This window comes from Ammospiza nelsoni, chromosome 2 (genome assembly GCF_027579445.1).
Source record: "Ammospiza nelsoni isolate bAmmNel1 chromosome 2, bAmmNel1.pri, whole genome shotgun sequence".
Classification (NCBI taxonomy): domain Eukaryota; kingdom Metazoa; phylum Chordata; class Aves; order Passeriformes; family Passerellidae; genus Ammospiza; species Ammospiza nelsoni.
Window position 1 is genome coordinate 14,963,508 of NC_080634.1, and position 14,419 is coordinate 14,977,926.

Sequence of the window (14,419 nt, forward strand, 5' to 3'; positions counted from 1 at the left end):
CACTGCATAGCCCTGAAGGCAAGGAAGAAGAGCAGGGAACTACTACTGCAGTACAAAGATGGTAACTTTCCAAAGATGAAAAGTTGCCCTGGTAAGCTGTGGATGCCCCATCCCTCTAAGTGTTCAAGGGCAGGATGGGAAAGCCTTGGAGAAACCTGGTCTAGAGTGAGGCATCTCTGCCCACGGCAGGGAGTTGGAACTGGGTTCCAAATATTTAAGGTTCCTTCTAAACCAGGCCATTCTATGATTCTATGGAAGTGAGGCAAAGCTATGGAGTGCAGAAAAAACCCCCAATTAATGTAGCATACGCTACTAATATTGTCCCAAAATTCCCAGCTGACAAGTCTGGCAATCAGGGTTAATCTCTCTTGATTTACAATATATAGTAGGAGTCACTGAACAGATTTTAAGTCTTTCAGTTAAAAATCTCCAGCAGAAAACCACTCATGATGGATCAATGACACTAAGACCTACCATACCAACATCAGGCTAGTTTTCTCTTGCTAGGAAACCAGCATATGGTCTCTCACTTGTAACTCCAGACAGTAAACACAGTCAAAATGTCACATGAAGCAGCACTGCATAGGTTGTTTCCTAACTTCCTAAAGAAATCCAGCTGAATTAGAGAAAGCAAACCCAACTGATAAAGGGCAATATTACACTGCTGGAGGAGGCAGGTGAGGCTCATGCTGCTGATTCCCCCATGTCTGTTGGCAAGTTTGCAGAGAAGCTGCCACGTGTTTTGTTCCAGGCTGCTGGGCTGACCCCACTGCTCTCCTCTAATGGGATCTGATTGACTATGATGACAGGCCTTTGACACTGTGTCCCACAGCACAGCCCTGGAAAAGCTGCAGCCCAGGGCTTGGACAGGAGCACTCTGTGTTGGGTTCAGAACTGGCTGCATGGCCGGGCCCAGAGAGTGCTGGTGAGGGTGCTGCATCCAGCTGGAGGCAGCCACCAGGGGTGTCCTCAGGGCTCTGTGTGGGGCCTGCTCTGTTCAATATCTTTATTGATGACATGGATGAGAGGATTGTGTCTTCCATTGGTAAATTTGCAGATGACACAAAGCTGGGAACATGTGTCAATCTGTTGGAAGGAAGGAGGGCTCTGCAGAGACCTGGAATGGTTGGATGGATGGGCAGAGTTCAATAAGATGAAGTTTAATAAGCCCAAGTGCTGAGTCCTGCATTTTGACCACAATAACCTCCTGCAACGTTACAGGCTGGGGACGGTGTGGCTGGACAGTGCCCAGGCAGAAAGGGCCCTGGGGGCACTGGCTGACATGAACATGAGCCAGCAGTGTGCCCAGGTGGCCAAGAAGGCCAAAGGCTCCTGGCCTGTGTCAGGAACAGTGTGGCCAGCAGGAGCAGGGAGGTCATTCTGCCCCTGCACTGGGCACTGGTGAGGCCACACCTTGAGTGCTGTGTCCAGTTCTGGGCCCTCAGTTTGGGAAGGACCTTGAGACGCTTGAGCGCGTCCAGAGGAGGCAACGAAGCTGGAGAGGGGCTGGGAACACAAACCCTGTGAGGAACCACTGAGGGAGCTGGGGGTGTTTAGCCTGGAGAAAAGGAGACTCAGAGGTGACCTTATTGCTCTCTACAACTTACTGAAAGGTGTTTGTAGTCAGGTGGGGTTGGTCTCTTTCTCCAGGCAACAACTGACAAAATGAGAGGACACAGTCTCAAGCTGCATCAAGAGAAATATAGATTAGATATTAGGAAAAAGCTTTTCATAGAAAGACTGATAAAGTACTGGAATGGTCTGCCCAGGGAGATGGTGGAGTCACCATCCCTGGATGCGTTTTTCAACAAAGCTTGGATGGGGCATTGGGTGCCGTGGTTTAGTTGAGGTGTTGGGGCATGAGTTGGACTCGATGATCTTGAAGGTCTCTTCCAACCTCGTGATTCTATGACTCTGATGGGAAGCACTAAGCCAAAACTGCTTATTCTTTGTTGTATGCCAAGAGAGATTGTTGTATGCCAAGACTAATTTTTCTTGTTTCCTCCTGTGTCCTTCTGCTGTCCTGTGCAGAAGAAACAAAATCCCAAACAACTGCACATGATGGGGGAAGCAGTGCTCCTGCTTCCTTCCATCACATGCTAGAAAAATCACCAGGAGCCTGGATCCTTGGGAGCAGCTCTGCAACACCCATAACACCACGGCAATGACTGCAGAAATTAAACCACTCCCTTACCTAAATCCTGGCCATCAGAATCACTTCCCTTACTCCACATAGAGACAAAAATCAAGAGCAGGGCTTCATAAATGAGCCATATTTTCTTCAGCACAAATTCAGTGCTAACATCTCCCCATGACCAGAGGTGAAAAATGTGTATTGCACACTAATTTCACCAACTGAATCACTGTAATCTCAGACCCACAATCGTCTGGATTTAACATCTGAAACCCAGCAAGAGCATATCCAAAAGTTTAAACTGGGTCTGCTGCTATACACCATATGAATTCAGAGTAAAGATCATCTCTCACAAAAGGTAGGAAAGTGAATAGTGGCAAATACTGCCCTATGGAAAGTTTATTAACATTTTTAAAGAAACACATAGAAATGTGGTTGCTGCAGAATGAAAATACTATCCTCCTGCCAATGGACCTTTTCCATTCTCTAGGAAAGATTAATTTCCTTTTCACTGAAAATAAGTTTGTAAGTGGTTCTATTATTACTATTTTGGTCACAATTCATTAAAATATGCACAGAAAGAAAACTGCCTGAAAAATTTATTCTACAATAGCTCAAGTATCTTTAAAGTATAGCACTGCATTTATGCTTTTCACTTATTTTTGGCTGATGGCAGCCATTCCATTGATTTGGCAGAGAAAGGGCTCAATAACTTATGGCTTTGTCCATTTGAAAAGCAGCTCCTCTTAAACTGGATAAATCCACTCTCTCTGTTTTTTATTGCTGGAGACATAATATTAGTTACAGCTTCATAAAACCAGGTGTAAAGGGTTGTGAAGAGCATCCTAGGATGTTTTATAACTAGTGCTTGGGCATGGCAGCCTGGAACAGAGCTCAGTCCACACCAATGAAGCTCTGACACTTCAATCCTTTTAGAGAGGCTTTCAGGGTGTCTCCATAGTAAAGACCACTTTTTAATACATAAGTTCTCAACAAGGTCCCTCAGCCTCTTTCATTTACAATGACACTTGCATCAGCAAGATGCTCACCACACAAGTTCCTATGCTGGATCTGCTGCCTGCACCAGGAGGACAAGAACCCTGTAGGAATCTTTCTCTTGTGGGTAAGAAGGGAAGCAAAAGCAAGAATCAAGGCTATGTCATTTGGACACTTCTACCTGAATAAATAAGCAAGCACTTTGCACAGTGCAGCTCTGTCAGACAGCACTCACTCTCTCCAGGACAGTCCCTACACCATGTGTGCCCCAGCAAGGCTGAAGGTCAGGAAACCCAAAGGCTTGTGGCAGAACTGTGCTGAAAACTTGTACTGGTAACAGATTGTCCTCATCACACTTGAACCAAAGCATATTTTCCTCACAGTCACCCAAGGTGGGAAATATTAGACTTGGGAAAAACAACATGCGGTCATTTCATGATCAGCCAACATATACATTTCTAAAGGGCTTCTGAAAGGTTGTGTCAATAGCTTCCCTCATCTTTTATATGTTATGTTTTATATTCAGGTGATTGTATGCTACTTTCCTGAAAGCTATAAATATTAACCTCTTTGACACATCACCCTCAGTAAAGAAACATTGCTACCAAATTTGTTCTCATTTCCACTCATCCAAAATCTCATTAAAGTCAAGTGTCTTTTTCTTTTTTTTTTTTTTTCCCCTTTCAATATTCATTTGCCAGTGAAAACAGGGCATTTTATCCCCAGGGGGTAAAAGCTCACATATGGAAATATGTTTAATTGGTTTAAAGATATAAACTCCTTCTACCCCCTCCTCACTGAAAGGGCTCTCCAAAAACTGAGCAAAACACTCAACAGCTATATAAGACAGAAACACACAAGACTGAGTTGCCAGCCTTAGAAAGAAACATTTGCTGGTGATTTTAGCAAAGCTTTAGTGCTCCGTGTAGATTGAACAGAGAAATATAAGCAAGTAACTCTGCTTTTCCCAAAGCATCCTCTGGGCATGTTTCTGCATCCTGGTGTGATAAATTGCAGGCAGCACCCTCTCCTCTGACAAACACTGGAACCAAGGCTCAAGAGGAAGGGCCACTGCCACATGCAAAATGTGGGACTCCACTACCACTGGAGTCCCAAGAATACCCAGAGGCAGGAGATAGGGAAGCATGGGGAGATGGCAGATATTTTCTCCCTCATTTCACAATGGCCCCAATTTCCATCATTTTCCCTCTGCCTCCTCCATGTCACAACTCCTTTCTTTTCAAATGTAGTCTTTAATCCCATTTTTTAATACCATCTCCAACATTTATCAGCAAAGATATAAGCATTGTAGAAGAACTGGGATCTATTTTACTTAGATTTACACCACACTGAACTATTAAAATAGAAAAATAAGGATAACTAATTCCAATATGCATTGTAGGAGAAATGAGGCATTTTAAAAAACTATGTTGCTATGCTGACCATGAACTAGTGTAAAATTCAAATTCTAAAATGCAGTTCTATTAAGAACTAAAACATATAACAAAAATTAAATTTTAGAAAAGAAGAGCTCTTTCTCACTCGACGTATTCTATTTTTTCATATTTCTTTCTTTCCCACACATTAAAACTCATTAGTTATTTTAAATTTGTCTAACTTTACTGACTTACTAATTCATGAAGAAACATAACAAACAACTATCTAACAGAATCAAACAAAATGATCCATCACTACTGTTAATACGAGGGACCAAACCAGCTCACGATACCTCCTGCTTGGAACTGATACTTCATATCCTTCTGTAACTCATGTGTATGATAAATCATACACACTTTCCAATTTGCTACATAGGACAGTTGGATTTTATTTAATGCTACTTTAAAATAAAATCAACCCTTCTGTTTCTGAACAAGAAATGTTGTGAACAACACACACAACAAACACAGTTCAAGGACAGACAGTCCCTGCAGCATCTGTGGACCAGGAGGACTGGAGGTCAGAAAATCCCAAGGGTTGTGGCAGAACTAACCCCACAGAATATTTGTAATGGGAAAGGGAAAGGTGAGGGGATTAAACACGTAAATTACAGGAGCCAAAAAGCACAACAACACTGCAGCTTTGGGTATTTTGCTGTTTGGAACATTTCTTTTGTTGTAAAGTGCAAATATGCAAAACAGCCCCAAGCCTGATGAACTTACCTCTGACAACCTCTTCCACAGACTCTGTAGTTGTGGTGGTAGTGGTTGCAATACTGGTGGTTCTTTCAGTTGCCTCCTCATACTCTTCTCCTGTGTCTTCAATTTCATCACCATCATCATCGTCGTCGTCAGCATCTTCATCTTCCACAACAGTTAGCTCCTCCTCTTCCTCTGCTTCTACCGCCTTATCATCGCTAAATGAAAAAAATTATGATGATGTGTCAGCAACAAAATTACTTCAAGGTAATAGGAGAGAACATTTTATTTGAAATCTCTGTAAGGAAAACAATTACCTGTTTCTTAATCTCCCTCTCTTCCCTTTAAATAGAAAAGAAAGAACCTGGGACTCTGGAATGTCCCAAATAGTAAAGAGAAAAAAAAGGTCAACATTAGAATCCCATATTTTGACAGCTGAACACTACTGTAAACATGTTTGCTTCATGATACCATTAACCAAATCTAATTTTGAAAAATCAACTTGGCACAAAATGCACTCAGTTTATATGAAAGAAGCAAGAAAGTTCCTCAGGAACTTTTCTGCTGCTCTCAGGAGACAGCTTATCTAGAGGTTCCCTGCATGCCTTCCATAGAGGACTACCAAGTGTTGAACTGACCTCAAATTACCAACTGCAGAGTTTCTCCTTCTGCTGTTACAAGTGCTATGTGAAAGGAAAGGACACTTCCACAGGACAACAGAAGGAAATACTGAAGTTGACTAGTCAATGCATTTGGTGGATTAAACGTCAAGAATCTTCTGGGATAATTTTTAGTTCTGTTCTGAGTGATACAGACAACAGGTCAAAAATATATGTTCAGCCACTGCTACTGTTGCCTTCAAAATATTTCTTGAACTTAATGCTCTGTTGTCACAAGATTTCAGGTTTGTTTCTGATCTTCTGCTTGAAATTTACTACTAATGAATAAACGATCTTTAAATATGTAAACACGTAGTGACTTTCTGTCAACTTTGAGCACAAGTGGGTGTGAATCTTTCTCATGGCATCACATATGGTTGAACAGCCTTCTAGGTGAAGTTAACAACTTCTCCAACTCATTTCAGGGACCAAGCCTTTAATATTTCATTTTATATTATGTTGCCTACTACAACTTTGAAAGCAACCTTGGCAAAACAGAAGACAGTATGATTCCTTTTTAACAGGGCATTACGAAGTTAAAACATGCTGATAAAATTTTCATATGCCACAAACCTGACTCTACTAGGAGTTAAGCCTCTATACAAACAAGAATGATTTCCCTGTTCCCTTCTCCCCAAAATACCTGGCCTCCAGAAACACAAGAAACACTTCAAATACTACATACTGCAGCTTTCCCCTGGGGGAAACCCAGCTATGTTTTATGAATAGATGTGGTTAAAGCCACCTTGCAGAAGAGTCTGCATGAAAGATGACTTGTTTCCATTTACACAGGAGAAAAGGTTAAAAAGGGGTACAAACCCACTTGGTCCCTCTTTAAATTTTTCTTGATTGCTAAAAACTGGCTCGGAAATTTCACTATCTCCACTGTACCATTCATCGGCAATGATATCATTGTGTGGAGGAACACAGCAATGGAAGTATTTGAGAAATGAGAGAGGATCATCCAGATTCTGCTGGAAGCTAGCTTTGCCATTGAGAAGAGCAAAGTCAGGGGACCTGCCTGAAAAATCCAGTTCCTGGGAGTAAAGTGGCAAGATGGATGGCGTCAGATTCCCAATGACATTATAAATAAGATCACCACAATGTCTCCACCAACCAGCAAGAACGAAACACAAGCTTTCCTAGGCACCATAGGTTTTTCGGGAATGCACATTCCTGAGTGTGGCCAAATCACGAGCCCTCTCAACCTGGTTACCCACAAGAGAAATGATTTCCACTGAACAGCAGGGGCCCTGAACAGCAACAAGCCTTCACCAAGATCAAGCAAGAGACTGTTCATGCGGCTGCCCTTGGCCCAGTTAGGATGACACCAGAGGTGAGGAATGTCCTTTACTCTGCAGACGAGATAATGGTTTGTCCTGGAGCCTTTGGCAGAAGGTGCCTAGGGAGACTCAAGGCTGACCACTGGGATTCTGAAGCCAAAGTTACAGAGGGTCTGAAGCCAACTCCAGTTCTACAGAGAAGAAAATCTTGGCTGCCTGTGAAGGAGTTCAAGCTGCCTCAGAGCTGACTGGCATGGAAGCACAACTCCTCCTGGCACCCCGACTACCGGTGCTGGGGTGGATGTTTATTAAAGGAAAAGGTGCCCTCTACCCACCACACCACCAATGCCACATGGAGCAAATGGATTGCTCTCATCACACAGCGTGCCCATACTAGAAACCCAAATTGCCCTGGGGTTTTGGAGATAATTACAAACTGGCCAGAAGGTGAAAACTTTGGTCTCACTCTATCAGTGAGAGAAGAGAGAGAAGAGGAGAAACGAGTGACATGTGCTGAAAATGCTCTACTGTACAACCAGCTACCAGGAGAGGAAACGCACTACGCTCTTTTCACTGACAGTTCCTGTTGCACCATAGGGATGAACCAGAAGTGAAGAGCAGCCATATGGAACCCCACAGGACAGGGTGCAGAAGCTACTGAAGGAGAAGATAGATAAAGTTAACTTGCTGAACTCAAAGCCGTTCAGTTGGCCCTGGACATTGCCTTAAAGAAAGCAGCCAAAGCTCTACCTTTATACCGATCCGTGGATGGTAGCCAATGCTCTGAGGAGTTGGCTGGAAAGGTGGAAAAAATCCACTACTGGCAGCATAGAAGAAAACCAGTCTGGGCTGCTGATGAGTAAAAAGACATTGCCACTTGGATAGACTTGCCACTTTCACTGGCCACCTGTGAAAGTCTATCATGTAGATGCCCATGTCCCCAGGAGCTGGGCTAATAAAGAATATTGAAACAACAAGCAGACAGACCAGGCTGTGAAAATAAAGGTGTCAAAGATAGATTTAGATTTGCAACACAAAGAAGAATTATTCCTAGCTCAATGGGCCCATGATGCCTCAGGTCATCAGGGCAGAAATGTAATAAAATAAGTAGGCATGAGACAAAAGACCTAACCATAGACAGTATTTCTTAGGTTATCCATGACTGTAAGACATGTGCTATGATCAAACAGGCCAAGTGGGTAAAGCCCCTATGGTATGGTGGGCAGTGGTGCAAATGTAAGTATAGGAAGGCCTTGCAGATTGACTGTATCACACTGCCTCAAACTTGCCAAAGCAAGCACTATGTGCTCACAACAGCAGAAACCACCACTGGAAGGTTGGAAACCTACCCTGTGCCTCACGCCACTGCCTGGAGCACCATCCTGGGCCCTAAAAAGCAAATCCTTTGGAAGCATGGTACCCTCAAGAGAATTGAGTCTGACAACAGGACTTCTATCAAGAATAGCCCTATAAACACCTAGAGAACACAGCATTAAGTGGGCGTATTCTACTCCATATCATGCACCAGTGGCTGGGAAAGCTGAACAATGAAATGAACTTATTAAAACCACCTTGAAGGCACTGAGTAAGAGGAGTCTCAAGGACTGGGAGATTAATTTAGCAAAGGCCACATGGTTAGTGAACACCTGAAGTTCCAATAACCAAATAGGCCCTGCCCAATCTGAGCCCTTGCAAACAACAGATGGAGATAAAGTTCCAATGGCAGACAAGGAGTACACTGAAAACAACTGTTTGGGTTAATTCTGCCTCCAGCAAGGACAATCCCATCCATGGAGCTGTCTTCGCTCATGGACCAAGTTGCACCTGGTGGGTAATGCAGAAGAATGGAGAGACCCGATGCACACCTTAAGAGGACCTAATTTTAGGATGAACTAGCCATGACACTGTGCCTGTATCCATATCTATATATAGATACATATACAACTAAGGTAGTGCATGTATGTATATAATTTAAAGCTTAAATTTAATGTACCATGTTGGTATGGGAAAAAAATTTGGGGTGGATAATGTTGGGGGTTAGGTTTCTTTCCTTTTATAAGTATAGATTTTTTCCCTATAAATTGCTAAGAAACACTAACAACAGAATACTTAAAAAACCAAAAGAAGTGGCCAAACTCAGGAGAAGGTATCTGATTGCACTTCTCTTATCTGAGAGTTTCTCTCTGAGAGACAGAAGATGGGGCCAGGACAACTGCTAGTTTTCTCTCTTGGCTTTAGAGGAGGCCAGTTGTAGCTGCTGCTTGAAAAAGCAATTTGCTGCTGCCGCCAGAGCCCAGCCTGGAGCTGCTTCTTCTGTTGTGGGGTGAGCTTCTGCTCCTGAGAGCAGCCACTGAACTGAGACCTTATTGTCACCTACCTCACTAAAAGAGGGATCTATCACCATCTGCTCAGGTGCCAGAGATCCTGAGCTCGCCTCTCCCTGCCCTGCTGGGAGCCCAGCTGCCACCACCACACCCCTGCTGCTTCTTCAGCACTGCTCTGACTTTTATGCTGGTCTGCAGCCCCCCACCCCCTGCCTGACATCCTGCCAGCCCTGCTTGGTGCTTCCAGGTGTCCTGCTGAGGCACCAGGATCAATGCCCCAGGGAGTTTGTGAGGCAAAAGCTTCTCTTCCACAGCAGCTGTGGGGGAATCATCCCACCTGCCCTGCCCACCAGGAGCCCCCAGCACCCCTGCCAGCTCTGACCATCACTGCACCAAAGAGCAAAGTGACTGCAGCTGAGAAGGCTGCTATTGGGTTTCTGGTTATGTTTCTTGTTAATGCTGGAGTTGGCATTGTTGTTTATTTGCTTTATTGTACATACAAATAAAAACTGTTATTCCTATTCTCATACCTTTGCCTGAGAGCCTCCTTTATTTCAAAAATTGTAATAATTTAGAGAGAAAAGGTTTCTATTTTCCATTTCAAGAGAGGCTCCTGCCTTCCTTAGCAGGTACCTGCCTTTCAAACTAAGACAATAGAGAAAACCTGGAAGTTTCCAGCTTGGCCATCAGTCCTAAAGATGTTCAGCTTTGGACATCAAGGACATCAAAGCTCCCAGCTAGTTCCCACACACAGGCAGGAGGGCCACCAGGCTGTGCTGAGTTGCAAGAGCAGCCAGAGCTTGCAGGTCACTTGACTGAGCTGCAATTATACTGAAAGTCAGCACCTACATCTGACTGTCCCTCAGGCAGACTTCAAGGTAAATTTTAATTAAAGGTGATTATAGCAACAAGGAGCTCCACTGCTTAAGAATGCTTGTGACCTCTTTGTCAGAATTAAAAACTATTTCAGGATGAGCATGACAAGACAATTTCGAAAGCACATGTGGATCCTGCCTCTTGGCCTCATGAATAAAACAGGTACATATATCACCAAAATACACCCTCCCACCTTCCTCCAAGTACTGTCAACAAGTCACAATAAGCAAGTCACATCCTTTTACATCCAGACCCAGGTGGTGGTCAGATATTGGGTGGAAAGGACACCCAACTGTGAGGCACTGCAGCCCAAGCTACCTCCACATCCCCTCTAATAGTGTGGCTACAACATGCAGCTGAGCTTTTCTTCCCCCTGTGGAGAAAACACCGTTGACAAAGCAAAAAAAATAAAATGCAGTGCCTAAGGGACAACTGTTGGAGGTGAAAACCCAACAGTCTGAAAAAGGGCATTTATTAACTGATTGGCTGCAATATGCTTTCCCCTACACATTGAGAACTACAAATGCAAGTATTTTAAAATTTAAATCTGATAACTTGAGATATAAAGTTATCTCAAAATAGATCACCCACATTTGATGGATTCTGCTCTGTCATAGTTTTAAGAAACAAGAATATAATAATCTCCTTTTCAGTTTGTCACCTCCACCTCAAACATGTCACCTTCACTTTGACTTGAGTACCCATGTGAGGTGACAAATGCAGACTTGAGTAAGCACTTTAAACAGATGTGCTTTAATAGCAGAGAACATTGGCAATTGAGCTTTAGCAAAGTGTTTTCCTACCTTACATTTCCCTTCTCCTTCACAATGAGTTTAGGACTAAGGCATATATGCATTGATAGCCACACAAACATAAGCTCAGATATTAATAAATATACACATACAAGATATTTGAATTACCACGTACTGCCATGTAAGAATTTTTTAAAATGTGTACATATATATAAATAAAATTCAAGAGTATTTCTAGCTGCAATACACACAGCTTAAATGTACTGGGCTTAAGAGGCAGCAAGAAATGGGTGAGTCATTCTAAAAGAACTACCAATTACTTGGCTCTTCATATGCAGATAAAGGACAAGTGCCCCATAGAAAAGCACTTTCATTTTCCTTTTGCAAGCACTTCTGAGGGAGGGGAGGGTAAAAAAGTCAGTATTTGCTTGGAATTTCAGAAATGGATTGAAATGCAATTACAGCTCCCATTCCTAGAGAAGACAAAGTTCATGAAATTATTCTTGAACTCATCTCATCAGATATTAAACTGCCTGATGAGGAAGAAATTGACTACAATAGTAAATTAAATGTTCAGTGAAAAACAAAAAAGACAGAAATTCAGCAGGTATTTGTCTTAGAACAAGTACTCTATAGCCCTGTAAGCTCTTTTATTTAAAATATTTTGGCATCTTTGATCTTGTATGTATATACAAGACATGTACTTTATATATAGGTGTATAAATATAATAAATATGTTACCTATATATTTAATAGATATTTAAGATAGATGGATAGATCTATCTTGTGTGAATATATTTTTATATAATGAAAAAACCAAACATTTCCATTAGAACATGGTCTGCGCTCATTTCTTAGAATGAGAGAACATTTAAACACCCAATCAAAATCTAAATTAAATATACAGAAATGACACAGCAAAAGCCCAAAAGTAGCTTTACAAATCTTACTGAAAAGGTTATAAATAGCGACACTGACAGTTGTTAGACGTACAAATCAGAAGAAAGTCCAAAGATATCAATATGGAATATGCTAAGTTCTTTGATGTAGGCTTTTGCATCAACAGTCTGACCATTCACTCCTGTTTATGACAGAAAACTGGAAATTACCATTGGGAAGTATTTATTTTAAACTTATTGCATTATTCACAAAGGACTCTACCTTGCAGCATTTACCAATGCTTTGTCAGGAAAGATTTAGTTGCCCACCATTATATATGTTCTCATTATTCTAGGTCTTAATGACACCTAGAATTGCATCAAATTACAGCAATTCAGTGTCTGTCCTTCATCTTTGCACTGTTCTTTGAATTGTTTCCATCTAGATTATTAGCAAGTCCAAACATAGCACAATTCAGACCTATTAGCTTTCTGCATTATTCACATAATTTGGTCCCCATTTTCTGGTTATTTCTTGAAACCACTTGCAATCAGCCCCAAGTTTAAGATTTTGTGCATTATTTGTACAAAAAAAAAAAAAAGTAGAAACACTGCATTAGCACAGTATAAACTGATGAAAGCCTGGGGAGCACAAACAGAATTTGAACACTGATCTTAGTTTATGAAGAAAGCCATCTTTGCAACTTGCTGGCATCCCGTTGCAAGGACATGACATGGTACTCTGCTCTTCCAATTGCTCTCTGACATGCTCAGGAGAGTGATATGAAAAGGCTTTAACAGCACCAGACCACTCAGTTACCACAGGGTGTTACAACACAGTTATAACCCATATCTGGCTCAAAATTAACCTATGTGCACAGGGGATGGGAAGGGTAAGGACAGGGATGGTATCTTCTCACCCATCACTGCCTTGTAAAGGAAACCTCCAGGTTCCTTCCCAACAGCAGCAAATTAACAAATCTGTCAAAGGCTAGATAATAAAGCCCATTTTCTTTTAGATCATGTTTAGAAACTAATTGTCAGCAGAAAAATGTTCTTACATCAATAACAATAGAAATAATATAATAGAAATAATATAATAGAAATAATGTAATGTAATGTAATGTAATGTAATATAATATAATATAATAATTAGCACACAGCTAATGCCTGTTACAAATGACGCATTTCAAGAACTCCACTGGTTATGTTGGCTGATACCTGCTGCAATACCCCAGACTGCAGATGAAGCATCTTAGGAGTACACCATTTGTCATTTATTTGTCAAAAAACATGAATTTAGGCATTTTTGTTATAAATAGGGCAACAATTCTCACTGAAAAAATTATAAAGGCACTAAAAAGTGTGCCTTAAAAGTGTATTTTTTAACAATAAACTTTACTGTAAAAAGTTAAAAATAAAAGGAGTAGAACACTGATGTTTCAACAACTGTAAATGCAAGTTCATGTATAAGGTGCAATGACTCCTCTATGCCAAGGTCTTTTAGACAGATTTTTGGCATCTTAATAACAAGTTGAAGAGTACAAAGTCACTGTACCTTCCATCTGCATAGTCTGCATCTGCACCTCCCCACCAGACATCTGAATCATCATCTTCAGCATCAGCTGAATCAAGATTGTCGCTTTCCTCTGCTAAGGGGCAGCAGACAAACTCCACACCACGGAACTTGTCAATTCCACAGGGCAGCAGCATGCCATAGTCGTGCAGATTCATGCTCTTCTCACTACAGGACTGCAGAAAAGAGGGGGAAAAAAAGCAGCAACAATATTGGCACAGAGGAAGACTAAAAAAATCTCACAGACCCTGAGAAAATATGAAGGGACTACATACTGCCTTGAGAAGTTAAAGCTGGTGAACTGCATCATCTCTGAAATTTGAAGCACAATTTACAAAGATCACACTTGCGTTCACTACTTTACTGTAAGCAGCTCCCTACTGGTGTCCACTGCAAGCAACAAGCTCTCCTATCAGTCTTTCTCAGAACAAAGGATTGTCTTCTCCTACATACATGATAACTCCTAATCTTCCTGTCTAAAATCCTCACAGGCTTTGTCTCATAACAGAAAACATGATGACAGAATAATTATTTGATGTGTTAATCCCAATTCTGATGCATTATGCTATTGAAAACTTCGCCTCAAGAGAAAGCAACATTTGAAATACCTCTTACACTGGAAACACACTGTGTCTGGTCTGACATCACTGCCAGTACAGTACCTCCTAGCTTTGTTTGAAAAACAGTCAGTTGGGAATAATTATACCTTAAAGATACAGTGATGTGTGACAGATGAAAAAAGGAAAATGCACAGTGTTGCACAGTGATGATGTCCTTCCAGGCCATTGCCATTTCAAGTATGCAAG

General features: G+C 41.7%; 1 protein-coding gene across 5 annotated transcripts in view; it reads right to left on the reverse strand.

Annotated features, from left to right (window-relative positions):
• The window catches only part of APP (amyloid beta precursor protein), a 195,273-nt gene that overhangs the window by 74,067 nt on the left and 106,787 nt on the right, over positions 1–14,419 (reverse strand). For all 5 annotated transcript variants that reach the window (XM_059467031.1, XM_059467030.1, XM_059467028.1 and 2 more), the window contains exons 5-6: positions 13,596–13,789; positions 5,290–5,483 (exon numbers count right to left, since the gene is read on the reverse strand). In XM_059467031.1, coding sequence (XP_059323014.1) covers positions 5,290–5,483; positions 13,596–13,789 — 388 coding nt within the window. The remainder of the gene's footprint in view (positions 1–5,289; positions 5,484–13,595; positions 13,790–14,419) is intronic.